Source organism: Botryllus schlosseri, chromosome 3 (assembly GCF_051294905.1).
Source record: "Botryllus schlosseri isolate E-star chromosome 3, Bs_hap1, whole genome shotgun sequence".
Lineage (NCBI taxonomy): Eukaryota > Metazoa > Chordata > Ascidiacea > Stolidobranchia > Styelidae > Botryllus > Botryllus schlosseri.
The window spans coordinates 14,603,136-14,619,271 of NC_137238.1; the positions used below are offsets into that span (position 1 = coordinate 14,603,136).

Below are 16,136 nucleotides of genomic sequence, written 5' to 3' on the forward strand. Positions count from 1 at the left end.
ACTCTTGAAAAGAGGCACCCGAAAAGTCTACGAGTTTAATAAATATTTTGTTACAATGGATGTTGTATTGAAAGCTATATTCAAGTTCTGTACCACGAACCAGCTATTTATGTTCATATAGTAAGAGTCGCCACTCGTAATTCGAGTAGAAGCAAAGGTAATGTCACAAATTTGTACCTACTGAGATATACAGTAGGTATTTCCAAGGCATGCCAAGACTACTTGATGTTGAAGTTGACCATAATATGCATGAAAACGAATCAAGTAAGTCGTTTTAAAAAGTTATTTTGGTCTAGGAGTGTCATCCTTTTAGCAGTCAATCCAAGTTCAGTACTTTCCGAATTGCCAGATGCATGTTGGGTTGTTGGCGTCTAACGGAAAATCGACCAAGCCCATTAAAAATTGGTGAAACTTTTAAAGATATATTCAGCTGCCACTATTCAGCCGCTTACGTATATAATATTCGGTATGTATGTTGTTTCAGCACCATTGGCGCGATGGCCTTGTTCACTCAATATCTTCGAAATACCTCGATACCCCTCCCGATTTTCTCAAGGCGGAAAGGATTCCACGTCGTGCACTCCGACGTTATAAAGTTATTTCCGGCAAGAGATATGTCCATTTAAAACATTGGAATCTGTCGCCTGACTTTAACTTCGCATGATATCATAGGTGCTGATTACAATAGGATTAGTCTGGATACTGTGTTTTGTACTGACGGTGACAGGAGCTTTGCCAGACGATCCTAAACAAAGAGCCTACCGTGCAAGAACCGATCTACGCATTTCCGTACTGTACAACAGCCCATGGTTAGTATGTCTATTGCAGGGGTCGAGAACCTTTTTCGTCCGAAGAGCCATATCGACCCTATACTTTCCATTTTAACTCAAAAAGAGCAATGCATGCCGTGACGTTATGGTACCGCAAATTCGAAATCATTACATGGGATTAGTCATATGCACCGTATTTTCTCTGTAAAAACTCGTACTAATCATGCTGTGGTTGCCTTATTTGAGTAATGAGTATGCGAAATTTGAGTTACATATATCTTTTTCAATATATATATATTTTAATTGTGTTGCACTGAGAGGCATGTGATATTTTTCGAAGCTAAAGAAAATTAACATTTAGATTGACAACAGACGTAGACAACAGGACAAGTAGCCTATTAATTTACTTTTTAAACGCTTTTTACAGTTAATACGTCTTTTGGTGCTGCATGGCTTTGTAGTATGCTGGTTGATAATTGTTGAGGTTAAGCTTCATACAAAATTCGAGCCTTTCGTTAGTTATACGAGATCTTAGGTTCGTCTTGATGCGAGGATGCATGGTGATATACGTAGATGCAGCCAAACATGTTCCCTATACAACGGTATACATGTCCACTGTAATGTGCGATGCGTTAGTGACGTGGGGTGAGAGGAGGTACGTCAGGCAGTGGCAGCCTGTCCACTAGATTTTGAACATTTACACTGCCAAAATGACCCACAATCACACAACATCAAGAACAAAATACACTACCGTAGTCAGCGAATGATGCTTATTCAACCAATAAATAAAATTCATATATATAATACATCGTTGTCTAATGTAAGAACTCTAGCAGACGTCCATCTTGATTTGATGATTTTATGGGATTATTATCGCATTTGATTGCTCCAATTGATACATTTGGCATCAGTATGTAGGCCTGCTTCAACATTGTGACATAATGGGGCCTTAGTCGTCACTAGATATCGTGTGTACATTAATATATCACTTCACTGAAATGAAAGGTTGGAATTAGCAATATGACGTCACGTGACGTCATAGGTTCACGTTCTCGTTCACACAGAGCCTTTCAAAAAGGTTCGCGTTCACACGAACCTGAACCTTTCTGGGATTCGCACCATCCCTATTTGATATTAAACTATTAACGAGAAAAACAAGGGCATGGTATTGAGGTGATATTTTGGAATTATCGGACTAGTCCGGCCCGCGACATAATTTGAGTTTGACCAGATTTAAAGTGATACATGAAAGTATAAAGATCGACTTTCGTGTTTTCCCAGAATTCATCAAGGTAATCACGAACCCCCAAGTGCTTTCTCACGGACCCCGGAAGGGAAACAACCGCTTTTGACCTTCATATTATACTTCTGCTCGAAGTGGTTCGATATCGGTATTTGTACTTGACCATGAGTACCAAAGACGACAAATTTAACCATCACTGCTATCATAACAGTTTTCCACATTTTGTAAAACAATATTTTAAGTGCAAAGCAAACTTCCTTTTGAAACTTCTACAACGCGGTATACTTTAAAGGTAGTTAAAATTACCAATGCTTTTCGGAAAATATCTCAAAATACTGCTATATAAGACGATATCATCCAGTTTTCCAAATACTGTCAGTGACTCGAAAATGCTGTCTCTATCAAATTACATGACGATGCACGTCACATTGAGCTACTATAAGATGGTTTTCATAAAATTTTCTCTGATCACGAGGAAAACAAACTCAAATCAAATTCATCATTACTTTGCAATCTGTATATATGGCCTACAAACATATCGTGTCGTCTCGTACAACAAAAGCTTAAATCGCAACAATATAGGTTCACTACAACTTCAAAGCCCGATTGTTATGAACAACTATATGTATGACAGCCTCATAATACTTTGACATAAAGTTTTTTTTCAGGTTGCGCTTTCCTTATCCAGGACAATGGGGCCTGCCCTTAGTGTCGGTGGCCAGTGTTGTTGGTATGTTGGCTGCTGTGTCATGCAGTATTATCGAATCGATTGGCGACTATTACTCATGCGCTAGGCTCTGCAAAGTGCCTCCATTGCCTAGACACGCTTTAAATAGGTATGTTGATATGCACTTCTGTATAGGCTGACAAATCAGTAAAAGTTGCATTTTCAGAGGTATCGCCGTTGAGGGATTGGGGTGTATTCTAGCTGGCGTGCTTGGTACCGGATCAGGAACAACTTCATACAGTGTGAATATAAGTGCCATTGCGCTTACTCGAGTGGCCAGTAGACGGGTATATTGAAAAATCACATGAACTCCGATTTTGATCAGCGAAGTACATTTATCAGATTTATTACGCCTGTGGGCTATATCTAATTTGTTCCGCACATGTATAATATTATTGCAATCCGTCGCAATAGAATGATGATTATGCGACCTTAAACACTTATTTCAGTCACAATCTGTTAGCGACCGTTAACATGCAATTCTAGTTTAGGAATAGGCCTACAATCCTTCATAGAACATATCATATTCACGGATGAAATTCGTCAATTCTTGATGATTATATTCGTGCCTCACGCGAGATTATTTCAGGCATTTACCAACTTCCCAATCGCTAATTCTCATTGAGCTCAAAATTAGAATATCTGTCACTGGGCTTAATTGTAGGTCGCGTCCATCGCCGTTAGTGTGAATCGAAAGCTATACTGAGCCTTGTTAGAGTATGGTGTCTAAAGTGTTTTTCAAAAAGCTCATGGTCCAACAGCTGGTTGCCCGATAGTGCTGACCTGAATCTAGTCTCGCATTTTGTCGAGAGTTGGTCAACTTTATGTAATAGTTGTCATTTGGGGAAATTCCCAATGAACATGTTTTAGTAGTCGGCGAAAATAGATAGAATGTAGTGAGGTCGTTATAATCTCAAACGCGACCCTTGGAAATATTTATACAAAGGATAGGGACGACGTGATTGTAATGATGCTGACAAATGGTGTCGCCAGCAGCTGTCGAGCTGGTGGCTTTAGCGACCTAGAGGCGCCGCTCTATTTCTCAACTGGTTTGCGTTTTCTTTCTACAATAGAAACTTTCCGGCACAAGGTATTCACAAGTAAACAGCGATGGCACAGAATCCACAACATATTTTCCGATGCGAAGTTCCCCAGTAGGAAATTTACCTTGGGTAGTGGCGTTCAAGTGGTTCTTTACGACTGACCGTATGCCGTACGCTATGAAAATAATCGACTTGCGGCCGTGAATTATAAAAACATCGAACTTCTCTCTACCAGCTGCTCGTAGCTAGTTGTTCGTTGTACAAAAAACAATGTTTCACCAATTACAGGCTTCATAAAAATACAGATTCGGTTCAAGTGTCCGAAACTGCCAACTTTGCAGTATATTGATAGGTACAAAAAGCATAGGGTCTGCTTGTATATGACCGTAGCCTAGAACAGAGGAGAAACGGAATTTCCTCAATGACGCGCGTGACAGATTTTTTGTTATCAAAGCCAATGATGTCACCATCCCAATACCGTAATTTTTAAGGAGCAACGAGCGCCTCTAGTTTTATCTTTCACCCAACAGTCAATATGTCGCAGCGCATTCACACTCTGACTTATGTCATTAAAATGCGAAGGAGCGAATTACATGGTATTTGATGCCCCCCTCCCCAGTATTTCGCCACCTTATGCTTCACGATCGCAGTTTAAGCGCGAATTCTTGCTGGTAAAATCTGTATTCAGATCGCAGCAATGAAGATTTTATTCTACAGGTATCCATTATATGTGTATACATTTTATAGGTATTGCAAATGGCGGGAGCGATTTTTTTCTTGGCTGGTCTGTTCGGGAAATTCGGTGCTGTACTTGTTATGATACCTGATCCAGTAATCGGTGGTATGTTTTGTGTCATGTTCGGAATGATAGCATCGGTCGGACTCTCGAATTTGCAACATGTGGACCTGAATTCACCAAGGTCAATATTTCACAAGATCTTAATTTGCACACGGTTTTTTGCCACGTCACATCGACGTAAGGATGAATGCTTTGGTTCCACCCCTATTGACTCTCGTGTGGGGACTGTTGCTCATTCAAATATACGAAGTATACACCATTGTCGCTGATATTCCTTAAAATATGGATAACAAATAGTTCGCTTTATTGCATACGCAACTGTGATAGATAATGGACAAGACACAATTCAGGGGTGCTCACTGCACAGTGATCACACATTGACAGCGTGCTGTGCACTCTCTGGAAGTCGACGATAATGTGAACTTCCATTCAACCTACCTCATGGCGGAGGCTGCGTAATATTTCCCTATTGTAAAGCTGCTGCCACAAATTAGTCATAACTTCCTCCCTGACCGAACGTAGGCCTATGCATAATTGCAGTCAATATGGGTTATTTTTACCGCCGCACAAAATAAATTCAAGTTCATATTGCCTGTTGAACGGCCTATGAACGATGACGAAATTTACTTCGCGACCTGTCGAAACGATCTCGCGAGGCCGTGAACAGGTGACTTTCCTGAGTTTTTGATCCATGTCGATTGGAAATATGGTTACCATGGGTAGTGTTTAAAACAAAAATCAATTTAAAACATGTTTTCTATGTTTTATTTTTTGTTTTTTTCTAATCCATGACGTAACGCATATTACATTGTGACGTCATAGTGGATTGATATTCACAGTTGAAAATGTAGGGTAAATATAGCTCCATTTACGAAATAGGCTTCCAAGCACTGTCATATACGCACCAAAAATATCTACTTCGTCTACTTCGCATTATTACGGTCGGCGGTCATCATCATCAGAACATTAAGTCCGTACCAATGATCTATATTTACGAGCTATAGCTGTTTAACCGACTATTTTGTGGGTCCCAGCCATCCCGTATCGTACATGTCGGCTATATCGGGTGGTAGTCGTCGTCCGTAAGCTCACACAACATGTTTTTGGAAAGTATTTACACAATTATGGCATAATTATACAAATTGAAAGAACACAATTTTGTTTCATTTAAAAAGGTCATTGTTTCAAATGCAACCCTAGTTATAGAACGTGCTGAACATTAAAAGCTATAATATATTATTTATTTCTCGCATAGAACTAAGCTATGGGGGTAGCATACAGACACGGTAGTTATTCCGTGTAGGTTATCATGTCACAATAACCGAGAGTGTGAATGGAAATTTTGAAAATCGTTAGCGGAACAATCGAAATTATCTTTTCCAGCAAGTTCATCGCGACCGTTACATGATATATTGTATCGGCGTTTGTCATAAATTGACATTATGGTAGCATACTAATTGGCAAATAAATTGCAAGACGCGCATTACTCGAAACTACGCAACACCGTGCAGGCGTAACATAGATACTAAAAGGGCAGTTAGTACTCACTCCCACTTTTAAAGATATTGTTTTAGTAACGTCGTCGCTTTTGGCTTAACAATAAACTGCAATAGTATTTGGCTTTGCGGCATTCGATGTGCGGGAACGTTTCGGTTATATCGGAGATTTGGAATTCTCGATGAGACCACATATATATTCATGCTTGAATGTAGGCAATTTCGAAGGTTACCTTCGAAGGATGTGCTGCATATGTAGAGTGAAAGTCTATCGGGAGAGCACAGACTGCCATACAACTTGGCTGAAACATAATGAAGAAACTTTTCGTACAGGAATCTTTTCGTGATTGGCTTTTCACTGTTTGTTGGACTGATGGTGCCAGATTGGGTTCGTGCCAACGAAAATGCGATCGACACAGGAATAAAAGTACTTGATCAGATCTTCATAGTCTTATTAGAAACATCAATTTTTATTGGCGGAGTATGTGCTGCGTTCTTTGACAACACGCTACCGGGTAAGCATCAAGAAGCATCTGTATGTGAATTCTATTGTGACGGATCAATTCCTCAGTCTGTTGGCATGTTGAGCTATTGAGAATATATAGTCGGACTTAGAGATTCGTTTTGGCATTTAAAAGATATTTTAGACGCCTATTTAAAGCTGGGATACGTGGACCATACCAATATAGAAATTATTGAAATAGTAACGCTGGAAAACAGATGGAATTGGCTAACAACAAAAGTAATTTGGGCCAGGTTTTGTAATCTAAATAGTAGTGAATGTGTGAAAGTGCTATACAGGTTGGGTTCGGCATATGAACCATGGGAACATTTTCTTTACTCAACATACAGCAGTACAGATAATAAAGAGGGTAATTCAGGAGTCGAGTCGGAATTATGTTTTCTTTTTAGTCAACACAAAAGGATTTCATGTACAAATTGTTGAATCAGCAGCTTTCTAGTCTGGTAATCTGACTTTTATTATTTGTAAAAAGCGTCCTTCTTTCCGGATTTCAATATTTGGTAACCCTAAGTTTATCGGAGTTGATTGCTTCCGAAATTTCAGGATGTATAATCGCGACTGATGCAAAACGAGCAATGAACGCACAAATAGTAACAATCTTTGAAAATATATCAAGTTCCCGCGATACGGAAACTATTTCGTACGGGTGTTAGGACTATTCCATTATTAAAAATGATGCACACTTATCATTAAAGTCAAAATCGAAGTAAGTAGATTTGAAAAAATACTTTCAAGGAGAAATGGAATAAGTGGAACACTCCACTTGAGTAAGTGGAAAAAGCAGGCAGAATCGACATAATAAACCTGAAAACGTACAGCCTTGTTACGGACCACCTCTCAGGATAGTGTTCAACGTAACTTATATCTCACTTTTGTCGGGATAAAGTCGGCAGACGTTTCCACTGCCTGGGTTTCCCAAAATCGGCTATGTTCCATATCTGTTCCATATAAGCCTTCAATAGATTGGCGGTATCTGTACATATTCTCAACTTTATAGGGACTTTGGAAGAGCGAGGAATGATTAAATGGGGAGCGATAAAGCCTGCTAATGACGGACTGAGCGGTGCCGGAGTTCAACATCAATCAACCGCAAAGAAAGTGTATAATCTACCGTTTGCCACAAATTACAGGTATGAGTATGTGTAGCGAATACGAGGAGTAAGGGTTCAGGCGGATTTAAGTATGGCAAATATCGTAGAATAAGGTTTAGTTGACGAATTTTATTCTATATTTCAAGTTTGATTGTTTTCCAAGTTTCGTTGGTGAAACGCACCTTTGAGCGCGTCACAATGATCAGTGATGCCACACTGTCTTCACCTTTTACTATATATCTGATTACATTTCATGGGTCTTTTGTGAGCGTAAATTTATGGATCGTAGATATATGCATTTTTATTCAGCTCCCTTCCAGCTAATAAATTATGTTGCTCACATCAGAGAGTCAGTAAATATTCACAAACGGCAAGCTGAAAATTCGATCAAACTTTTGTAACAATGCAAGTAAACTCATTTAGATTGGCAACGTGCTTGCTTGTTTAGTGTTGATTTTGTTATGTTACCAGTGTCATGCAGTGCGAATTGAAATGCAAAGAACTTCATCCAAATATATTTTAATGACGTGTACCACTCTGATATATAAAAAAGGTTCACAGTGCGGAATCTACCAAGGTTCGTCTGTGAACGTGAACCTCTAAATTTCTGCGGTTCAAACACAGAACGTGAAGGTGACCTTAAGTTCACAACATTCCTAATACGCACCATAATTACGCGCAGCTTAACCACAAAACGATGAGTAGACCGTGAAATCGATTATACCAGTGCTTTTCAACCTGTGTGACGGTTCGCACCTGTGCGAATGAAAAAAATTGCAGTGCGAATGACGAGCATGGTGCGAACGGTGCGAATGAAAATCACGGATGAGTGCGAACGACGAAGGTGGTGCGAACAGTGCGAATGAAAATCCCATATGAGTGCGAATGAAAATCGCAAATAATAATTGTCAATTTTTCTGACCTGGAATAATTCAAATAAACCTTATAGAAAATTCAAGGGCAGTGTAACTTTTGTTGTTGCGACGCAATTGTAAAAACTTGTTTAATTTACGACGCACCACTAGTCGTAGCTCTCACAAGCCGTAGTGAATTAATATTTTCGCACTATATAATTGTTACGTAACGAAAAGCCTGGTTTGGAAGCTGGTGTAGTGGCAGACTTACAGTATATCAGCCCGTCCGAGCCTGCGACAGGCTGGGAAAATGACGTTAAATTGACTTTCTGCTTACTTTCGCTAAACAATCATCATACTTCTGTAATACCTGTTCGATTAGTGCGAGGCCCGAGGATAGTAGTAAATACTATCATCACAGACTCCCATTTGCAGGTTACTGTAACGCAAATCTTACCTCTTCAAGGGTTATTAAAGTATGGACTGCAAAATATATATAATTTTGGGTCGACCGGGTGCCAGAGCTATCTGTTAATATGTATGTAATATTTGTAGAATTTAGTGCAAAGATCCTGAGATACGTTTTACAAATCTAAGGTCACGGTGTTGGGTACTGGAGCTAATAAGCTTTATCATGAGAATTCATGATAATATTTGCCCGTTTTTCTGGGAAACATGGTCGAAGACCGTCGGGATGAACTACTGTAGGGACTAGGCATGTGAAACGAGCGAGTTCACGTCTATGAGACTCATTGATTTCGAGGCCAACCCCGTCTGCGTCGGGTCACATGAAGACGGAAAGTTTTGGTCAACAAACGGCTGATAAAATGCGGTGCCAAAACATAACTGTCGACAAAATCTTGGCCAAAAAATGACCGATACTGGACGGCCAATTCATTCGATATGGATATGCTCCATTGTCAGCACGGAATAGTCCCGTTCTTGCAACCTGAGTAGACCAGGGGTGTCAAACTCAACTGGCGTCGCGGGCCGGATTCAACACTTCAGATCGCTCGCGGGCCGCACCTAAATTCCCCATTCCCACAATACCTCAAAATCCATGCCTTATTTTTCATTTGAATACTCCATTAACCAGCGTTTATACACAATAGTGTGTTACATTATATTACGGATGATGGGGGTTCTATTCTAGCTGCACCTTTTATTCTTAAACAGTGGAATTGGCAATAATACGATGATTGGACGGATGAGTAAAGTTATAAACCTATAAAGCAGTGGCTCTAACGATGGTTTAAGTTAGCATATTTCTATGCTCCCCCTCGTTTTAGTGATATATTGACTTCAACCGTGCGAATGCGTTGTGAGGAATGGAAACACGGTCGTTGGAATTTGCTTCATAGTATTATAGCGCGAATCGAGTTTCTCTAGAGGCTGGAGACCTCTAATATATTTTCCACGTAACCTGCATATCAGGGTTCTAGGCGTTTTTCCTTCTGTGAATAACTAATCTTTCGTCAATGAAATGAGCTCGCACTTTCTTGCTTGCTCGGAATTGGGTCTCAAAGTCAGCGACCTGGTACTAATGGTGACTAGAAACCACAACGCCCTAGTCTGGTGGTTATAATGTTGCCCATAAACATGCTCGACGTGCTACCTTGAAGGACTTAATATTGGTTATATTTCTTACTGAAAATCTCAACATCTTTTAGAAATGTTCTGGATATGACAAGCATTTATCAATCTACTCAAAATGGCTTCGCGGGCCGGATAAAATCACCTGACGGGCCGGATGCGAGTAGTAGTATAGATCGCTCGTGATGTGGCAGGGGCTCTTATGGGCGCGGTTGCACATCGTATGGAAAACTCGTGGTGGCATATCGTACTTTTTGACCCCCCTCTCGGTCGCACATCGTAATGCGTTCTTATGGGTGCGCTCGCATGTCGTACTTTCGAGTATAGGCATCTCTCGCATATCGTATTGAAAACTCGTGTTGGCACATCGTACTTTTAGGTATAGGCTCCGGTCGCACGTCGTACTCCCTCCCAGGTATAGACATTTCCCGTGCGGTGTCTTATGGCTGCGGTGACAAGTCGTACTTTCAGGTGTAGGTTGCGTTGGCATGTCGTACTTCGTATGGTGTTGAATATGTTTCAAGTAAATAGTCACGTGATTGGTACTTAGTTATTGTGTATATCCCAAATTATTATATATGACCAATTTGAAGTAATCCCAACGTTTACGGTGAGTGCGACAATGATATATCGTTATTCTTATGGGTGCGGCGATGATTCGTACTTTCGGGTATAAACCGCGGCGGCATGTCGTACTTTCAGCAAAAAAGGTGTGGAATAGTTTAAAAAATCTTGGAATCACTCGCAGAATTATATTTTGGTAATTATTTTGTCACAGAGCCGGCGTAGACGGCGATACCAATACCAACAATAACCGTGCACACAAACTAACACTTCAAAAAGGTGTGAAATATTTGTAAAATGCTATGATCCCTCACAAGATAATGTCCCAGACATAGCCATCATTCGTGACTTGATGTTACATACATACCAATCGCTCACAAGGTAATATTTTGATAGTTTGGCACGGAACTTGATTTCACTCGTAAGATTTATTAAGTAACGAATAACAGACCACCAGTGTCGGTAACTTGAATAGCGACAAATTGTCACTTATTTCCGCTCTAACCCTAATCCTTTGTGAAGTGAACGCTTATTCAAAAGGGTGTGATATACTTTTAAAATCCAACGACCACTCACCGGATAATGCTTCAGACATAGCAATCCCTCATACCCGCTCACAAGGTAATATTTCGGTAATTAGTTTGTCACAGAACCGTCGCAGGCGGTGATTCGAAAACCAACAATTTGTCACTAGCCCGCGATCGCTATATGTTTCACGCGTCCAGAATAGTGGCTGACTTTAGTTGCGTGATAACATCCATGCGAAAATACAAGTAATGTGTTAGTTTATCAACTTGAAATGAAACTTACTACACAGCTCAAGTTGATTCGTATCTGAATGTGTTAATTCGGTACAATTCTAATTATTTCAAGAAATCTTTTTAACGTGATCTTTTGATTCGACTGTAACCTGAATATTACTGACGCCGACTTTCAGCCACTTTGAATTATTCGCACATTCCGCGCCGCTGTTATCACACCTATAGAATGAATACCAACTATAACTCTACAAGAATCAAGAATCACAAGTATGTGCATTATACAGTTATTGTCTTTATCAACATGAAATCAAACTCTTAACAAAAACACGTAACTAATCATTTGTCAACTCTAGCATTACCAAAAAATTCAGGTATTGTTGATTGAAAATCCTTGAGTCCTTATTATCAAAAATGTTATAGTGCGGCGTCGGAATCCATTCGCGGGATGTACTAAAGGTAAATTTGGACCGACTCATAGGGGCAATTCTGTCCATCTACTTTTCACTCTATGTAAGTCGTGGTAAAAATGAACGTCACATCTCCCACTGCGGCAGTTCAATATCATTTTCAAGAACCCCAACATGTTATCTGTGGAAACCCAAAAGGAGATAAAATAATAATAATCAACCGTGTAATTAGCTACTGATTATCCAATCCCTAGCGTGAATTACGGTTTGGTCCTCTTTCTTATGGTGCAGCCGAATGTGGGAAGGTGCTGGCCTTATATCGACAGTAAGCTTATATCGCCCTGATATGCGGGGTTGAATATACAAATTATACATACAACATACAACCATGACACACGAAATCAGAACCTACCTCAGACTTATATACCACGGTATAAATCGAGTACAACATTTTAATCCAAATTATGCATGCGTCTAGGAACATAGAAAGGTATGCACACATGCACGTAGGATTTATGAGCGCGATATAATTCTGAGTCAGGTTCTGTTTACGTGTACAACCCTTTTCAGCACTCTGGAGGTTTATCTAGGCTCCTCCTCGCCACCTCACCCGCGTAAGTAGCAACGCATCCTGTTTTCTCGAACATAAAATAACTGTGAAAATGATGAGACAACGATGCTTAGAAAGTCAACCTACTAGACTCTGACTAGAGCTTATGAATTGTCATGTAGATGGCAGGGTTGTAATGACTCGAGTGGCAAAATTCAGAAATGACTCGACTCGACTTGGACTCGAGAAACAGACGGCCAAGACCGACATTTCATTGTAATTTCGAAGAATAGTAAAGTTACCACACTATTGGGATTTCGTCTGGTACTTGAAATGAAAATGCTTGCTGAAACTGCTGAAAGTGAGAAAAAATTGTATATTAGAAATGCGAACCATTCGATATTGATAATAATCACACAGATATCACCAAATGGAGTTATAAAAATTGGGTTAACAAGACTTTAACTCAGGGGTGTCAAACTCAAATTGCGTCGCGGGTCGGATTCAAGCCTAAAAATCTCACGCGTACCAGACCAGTCAACGGACTCCAAAATGTTACTTAGTGCTAGCGCTCTTGCTTTCCACTTATATACCTCACAGGCATATATAATAGATAATACACACGGATCATAGTGATTTTGAAGTAGCATGTCGCAACATCTTTATTCCCGAACAATGGAATTGGCAAAATACGATGATTGTCCAGTAGAATAGGCCACAGTTAAGGACCGCCGAAACAGTGGCGGTACCGACGATATAAGTTGGCGTATTCTATGCTACAATGAAATGTCGGTCTTGTCTTGTTGGTTTTCGAATCACCGCCTGCGACGGTTCTGTGACAAACTAATTACCGAAATATTACCTTGTGAGCGGGTATGAGGGATTGCTATGTCTGAAGCATTATCCGGTGAGTGGTCGTTGGATTTTAAAAGTATATCACACCCTTTTGAATAAGCGTTCACTTCACAAAGGATTAGGGTTAGAGCGGAAATAAGTGACAATTTGTCGCTATTCAAGTTACCGACACTGGTGGTCTGTTATTCGTTACTTAATAAATCTTACGAGTGAAATCAAGTTCCGTGCCAAACTATCAAAATATTACCTTGTGAGCGATTGGTATGTATGTAACATCAAGTCACGAATGATGGCTATGTCTGGGACATTATCTTGTGAGTGATCATAGCATTTTACAAATATTTCACACCTTTTTGAAGTGTTAGTTTGTGTGCACGGTTATTGTTGGTATTGGTATCGCCGTCTACGCCGGCTCTGTGACAAAATAATTACCAAAATATAATTCTGCGAGTGATTCCAAGATTTTGTAAACTATTCCACACCTTTTTTGCTGAAAGTACGACATGCCGCCGCGGTCTATACCCGAAAGAACGAATCATCGCCGCACCCATAAGAATAACGATATATCATTGTCGCACTCGCCGTAAACGTTGGGATTACTTCAAATTGGTCATATATAATAATTTGGGATATACACAATAACTAAGTACGAATCACGTGACTATTTACTTGAAACATGTTCAACACCTTACGAAGTACGACATGCCAACGCAACCTACACCTGAAAGTACGACTTGCCACCGCAGCCATAAGACACCGCACGAGAAATGTCTATTCCTGGGAGTACGACGTGCGACCGGAGCCTATACCTAAAAGTACGATGTGCCAACACGAGTTTTCAATACGATATGCGAGAGATGCCTATACTCGAAAGTACGACATGCGAGCGCACCCATAAGAACGCATTACGATGTGCGACCGAGAGGGGGGTCAAAAAGTACGATATGCCACCACGAGTTTTCCATACGATGTGCGACCGCGCCCATAAGAGCCCCTGCCACATCACGAGTGATCTATACTACTACTGATGGGCCCGCGGGCCGTATGTTTGACACCCCTGGAGTAGACAGTAGTACAACTGCGACACGCAAAGGAATTTAATTCACCATAATTTGAAATCGCGTGCCTCAGACATATTTTGTACAGCTGTGTTGGATAGAATTGTTGTGTACGCGTTCTGTATGTCATGCATGTCCGTCAAATCATAGCATACTACTGTAATATTAAAAATGAATTCCTTTTTATGGGTGAGGCTCGGATCGCGAGATGCCACAAAAACTCAGATTTTAGTGGTAGTCTAAAAAACTGCTTTACCACTATTAAACTGTCACGAATTCTCAAGTTAGATTGATCTAGAGAGCAGAACACACAGTATCGTGAGTTTATTTGCTATTACCACATACTCTCGAGACGGAAAATGGAAAATCGAAAAAATAGTTGGAGCAACGTATAATAAGGTAACGAGCTTTAATGTGCCTACTCTCCTTGATCATTTGGACCTTATATTCCAAGACATAAGGCAAAAGCCTCAACACAAACACGTGAGTTATTCACACTTCCGACATACTGGAGCCTCCTAGACCTTTTTGTCAGCTCTCAAAATCTCAAAATTTTATCCAGCAAGCATTTTTCACTCTTGAAAAATACGCTGTATGTTGGATAGGAGTGCAGAAAAGACCTCAAGACCTAGTCATCCAAGCACTAGTAGAAGGGTTTTAGTGAAATAGTTGAAATCAAAATGAGCGAAAATAGTAGCCTATTTAATGAGACACTTAATAGCTTAAGATAGATAGTAGCCAATTTGTTGAACACCTGAGCAAATAAATGTTGTATTTTCATCTTCTTTTTGTATAACAATATTCGATAAGTTTGTGCGAATGAAATTTATTTTACAAGAAAAGTGCGAATGAAGCTCAAAAAGGTTGAAAAGCACTGGATTATACCATGATGTAATGTTTCACTTACACCTAACTGTCCGAACACGTTCTGACATAGTTTGGCCGCTATGCACGCATCAATTTTCTGCATTTAGATTCTCGAAATTCATCCCTATATTACCGGAATTCGATGATGATAACTGAAAGGCTGCGAGGAAACCTGGAAGGAATATGTCAAATATTCGGATTCATTTCAACATGAATATTCTAATTGTATATTGAAGTTCTATACCTCCAAAAAGCTTTTCATATATAAAATATGTGAAATGCAAAATTGCACTTGTATTTTAAATATATGCTAACAGTGTGAAATTTGAAATGCTACTCTTAATGCGCTCTTAATCTACTCTTGATATGCTCCTAATAAAGGTGAAAAGGCAGAAAATCAATGTACCACCCATTTACATCTGTCTGCAAGTTATATTTCATACATGTTAGTTGCTAAAGTTACTGTATAATTTGTCATGCCAAGATAGCATGTGTCAAAGACCTCCCTACTTATTTTCTAATTCTATTCTGCATATCACAGAACTCGTTTTTTCTACTCCGTCAGTTCGTCTAATTCACTGGTTCTCAAACTGGGAGGCGCTCCCGCCTTGGAGTCGTGAAAGCACCCGAAGGAAGGCGCGAAGCCGCCTCAGTGAAATTATGTTTCTTGAACTTATGAGTTTAATTCGTGATGTAACCACCTGATTTGATTATATCTCCTAAATATTGCTCCGTGTAGAGCGAATTTCATATTTGTGAAGTTTCTCAACAGTGGTGCTGATGCTGGTGACGTCATCTTTTGTGATACGATTTTTGATATACAATGTTCTCTCCAATTCTCTACCAGTGGCTGACGATTACCCCTGATGACTGTCAGCCGAAAATATTCGGGTTCATTTCAATATGAATATACTATTCAATTGTATATTGAACTT

At 39.9% G+C, this 16,136-nt stretch overlaps 1 protein-coding gene across 1 annotated transcript in view; it reads left to right on the forward strand.

Annotated features, from left to right (window-relative positions):
- Nucleotides 1-15,850, forward strand: part of LOC145435842 (solute carrier family 23 member 1-like) — a 31,181-nt gene extending 15,331 nt beyond the window's left edge. Inside the window, exons 6-13 of the mRNA XM_080313111.1 lie at nucleotides 485-605; nucleotides 673-809; nucleotides 2,682-2,849; nucleotides 2,907-3,027; nucleotides 4,531-4,703; nucleotides 6,412-6,593; nucleotides 7,599-7,731; nucleotides 15,309-15,850. Of these exons, the coding sequence (XP_080169237.1) occupies nucleotides 485-605; nucleotides 673-809; nucleotides 2,682-2,849; nucleotides 2,907-3,027; nucleotides 4,531-4,703; nucleotides 6,412-6,593; nucleotides 7,599-7,731; nucleotides 15,309-15,357 (1,084 nt within the window). The 3' untranslated portion in view covers nucleotides 15,358-15,850. The remainder of the gene's footprint in view (nucleotides 1-484; nucleotides 606-672; nucleotides 810-2,681; nucleotides 2,850-2,906; nucleotides 3,028-4,530; nucleotides 4,704-6,411; nucleotides 6,594-7,598; nucleotides 7,732-15,308) is intronic.
- The last annotated feature ends 286 nt before the right edge of the window (nucleotides 15,851-16,136 follow it).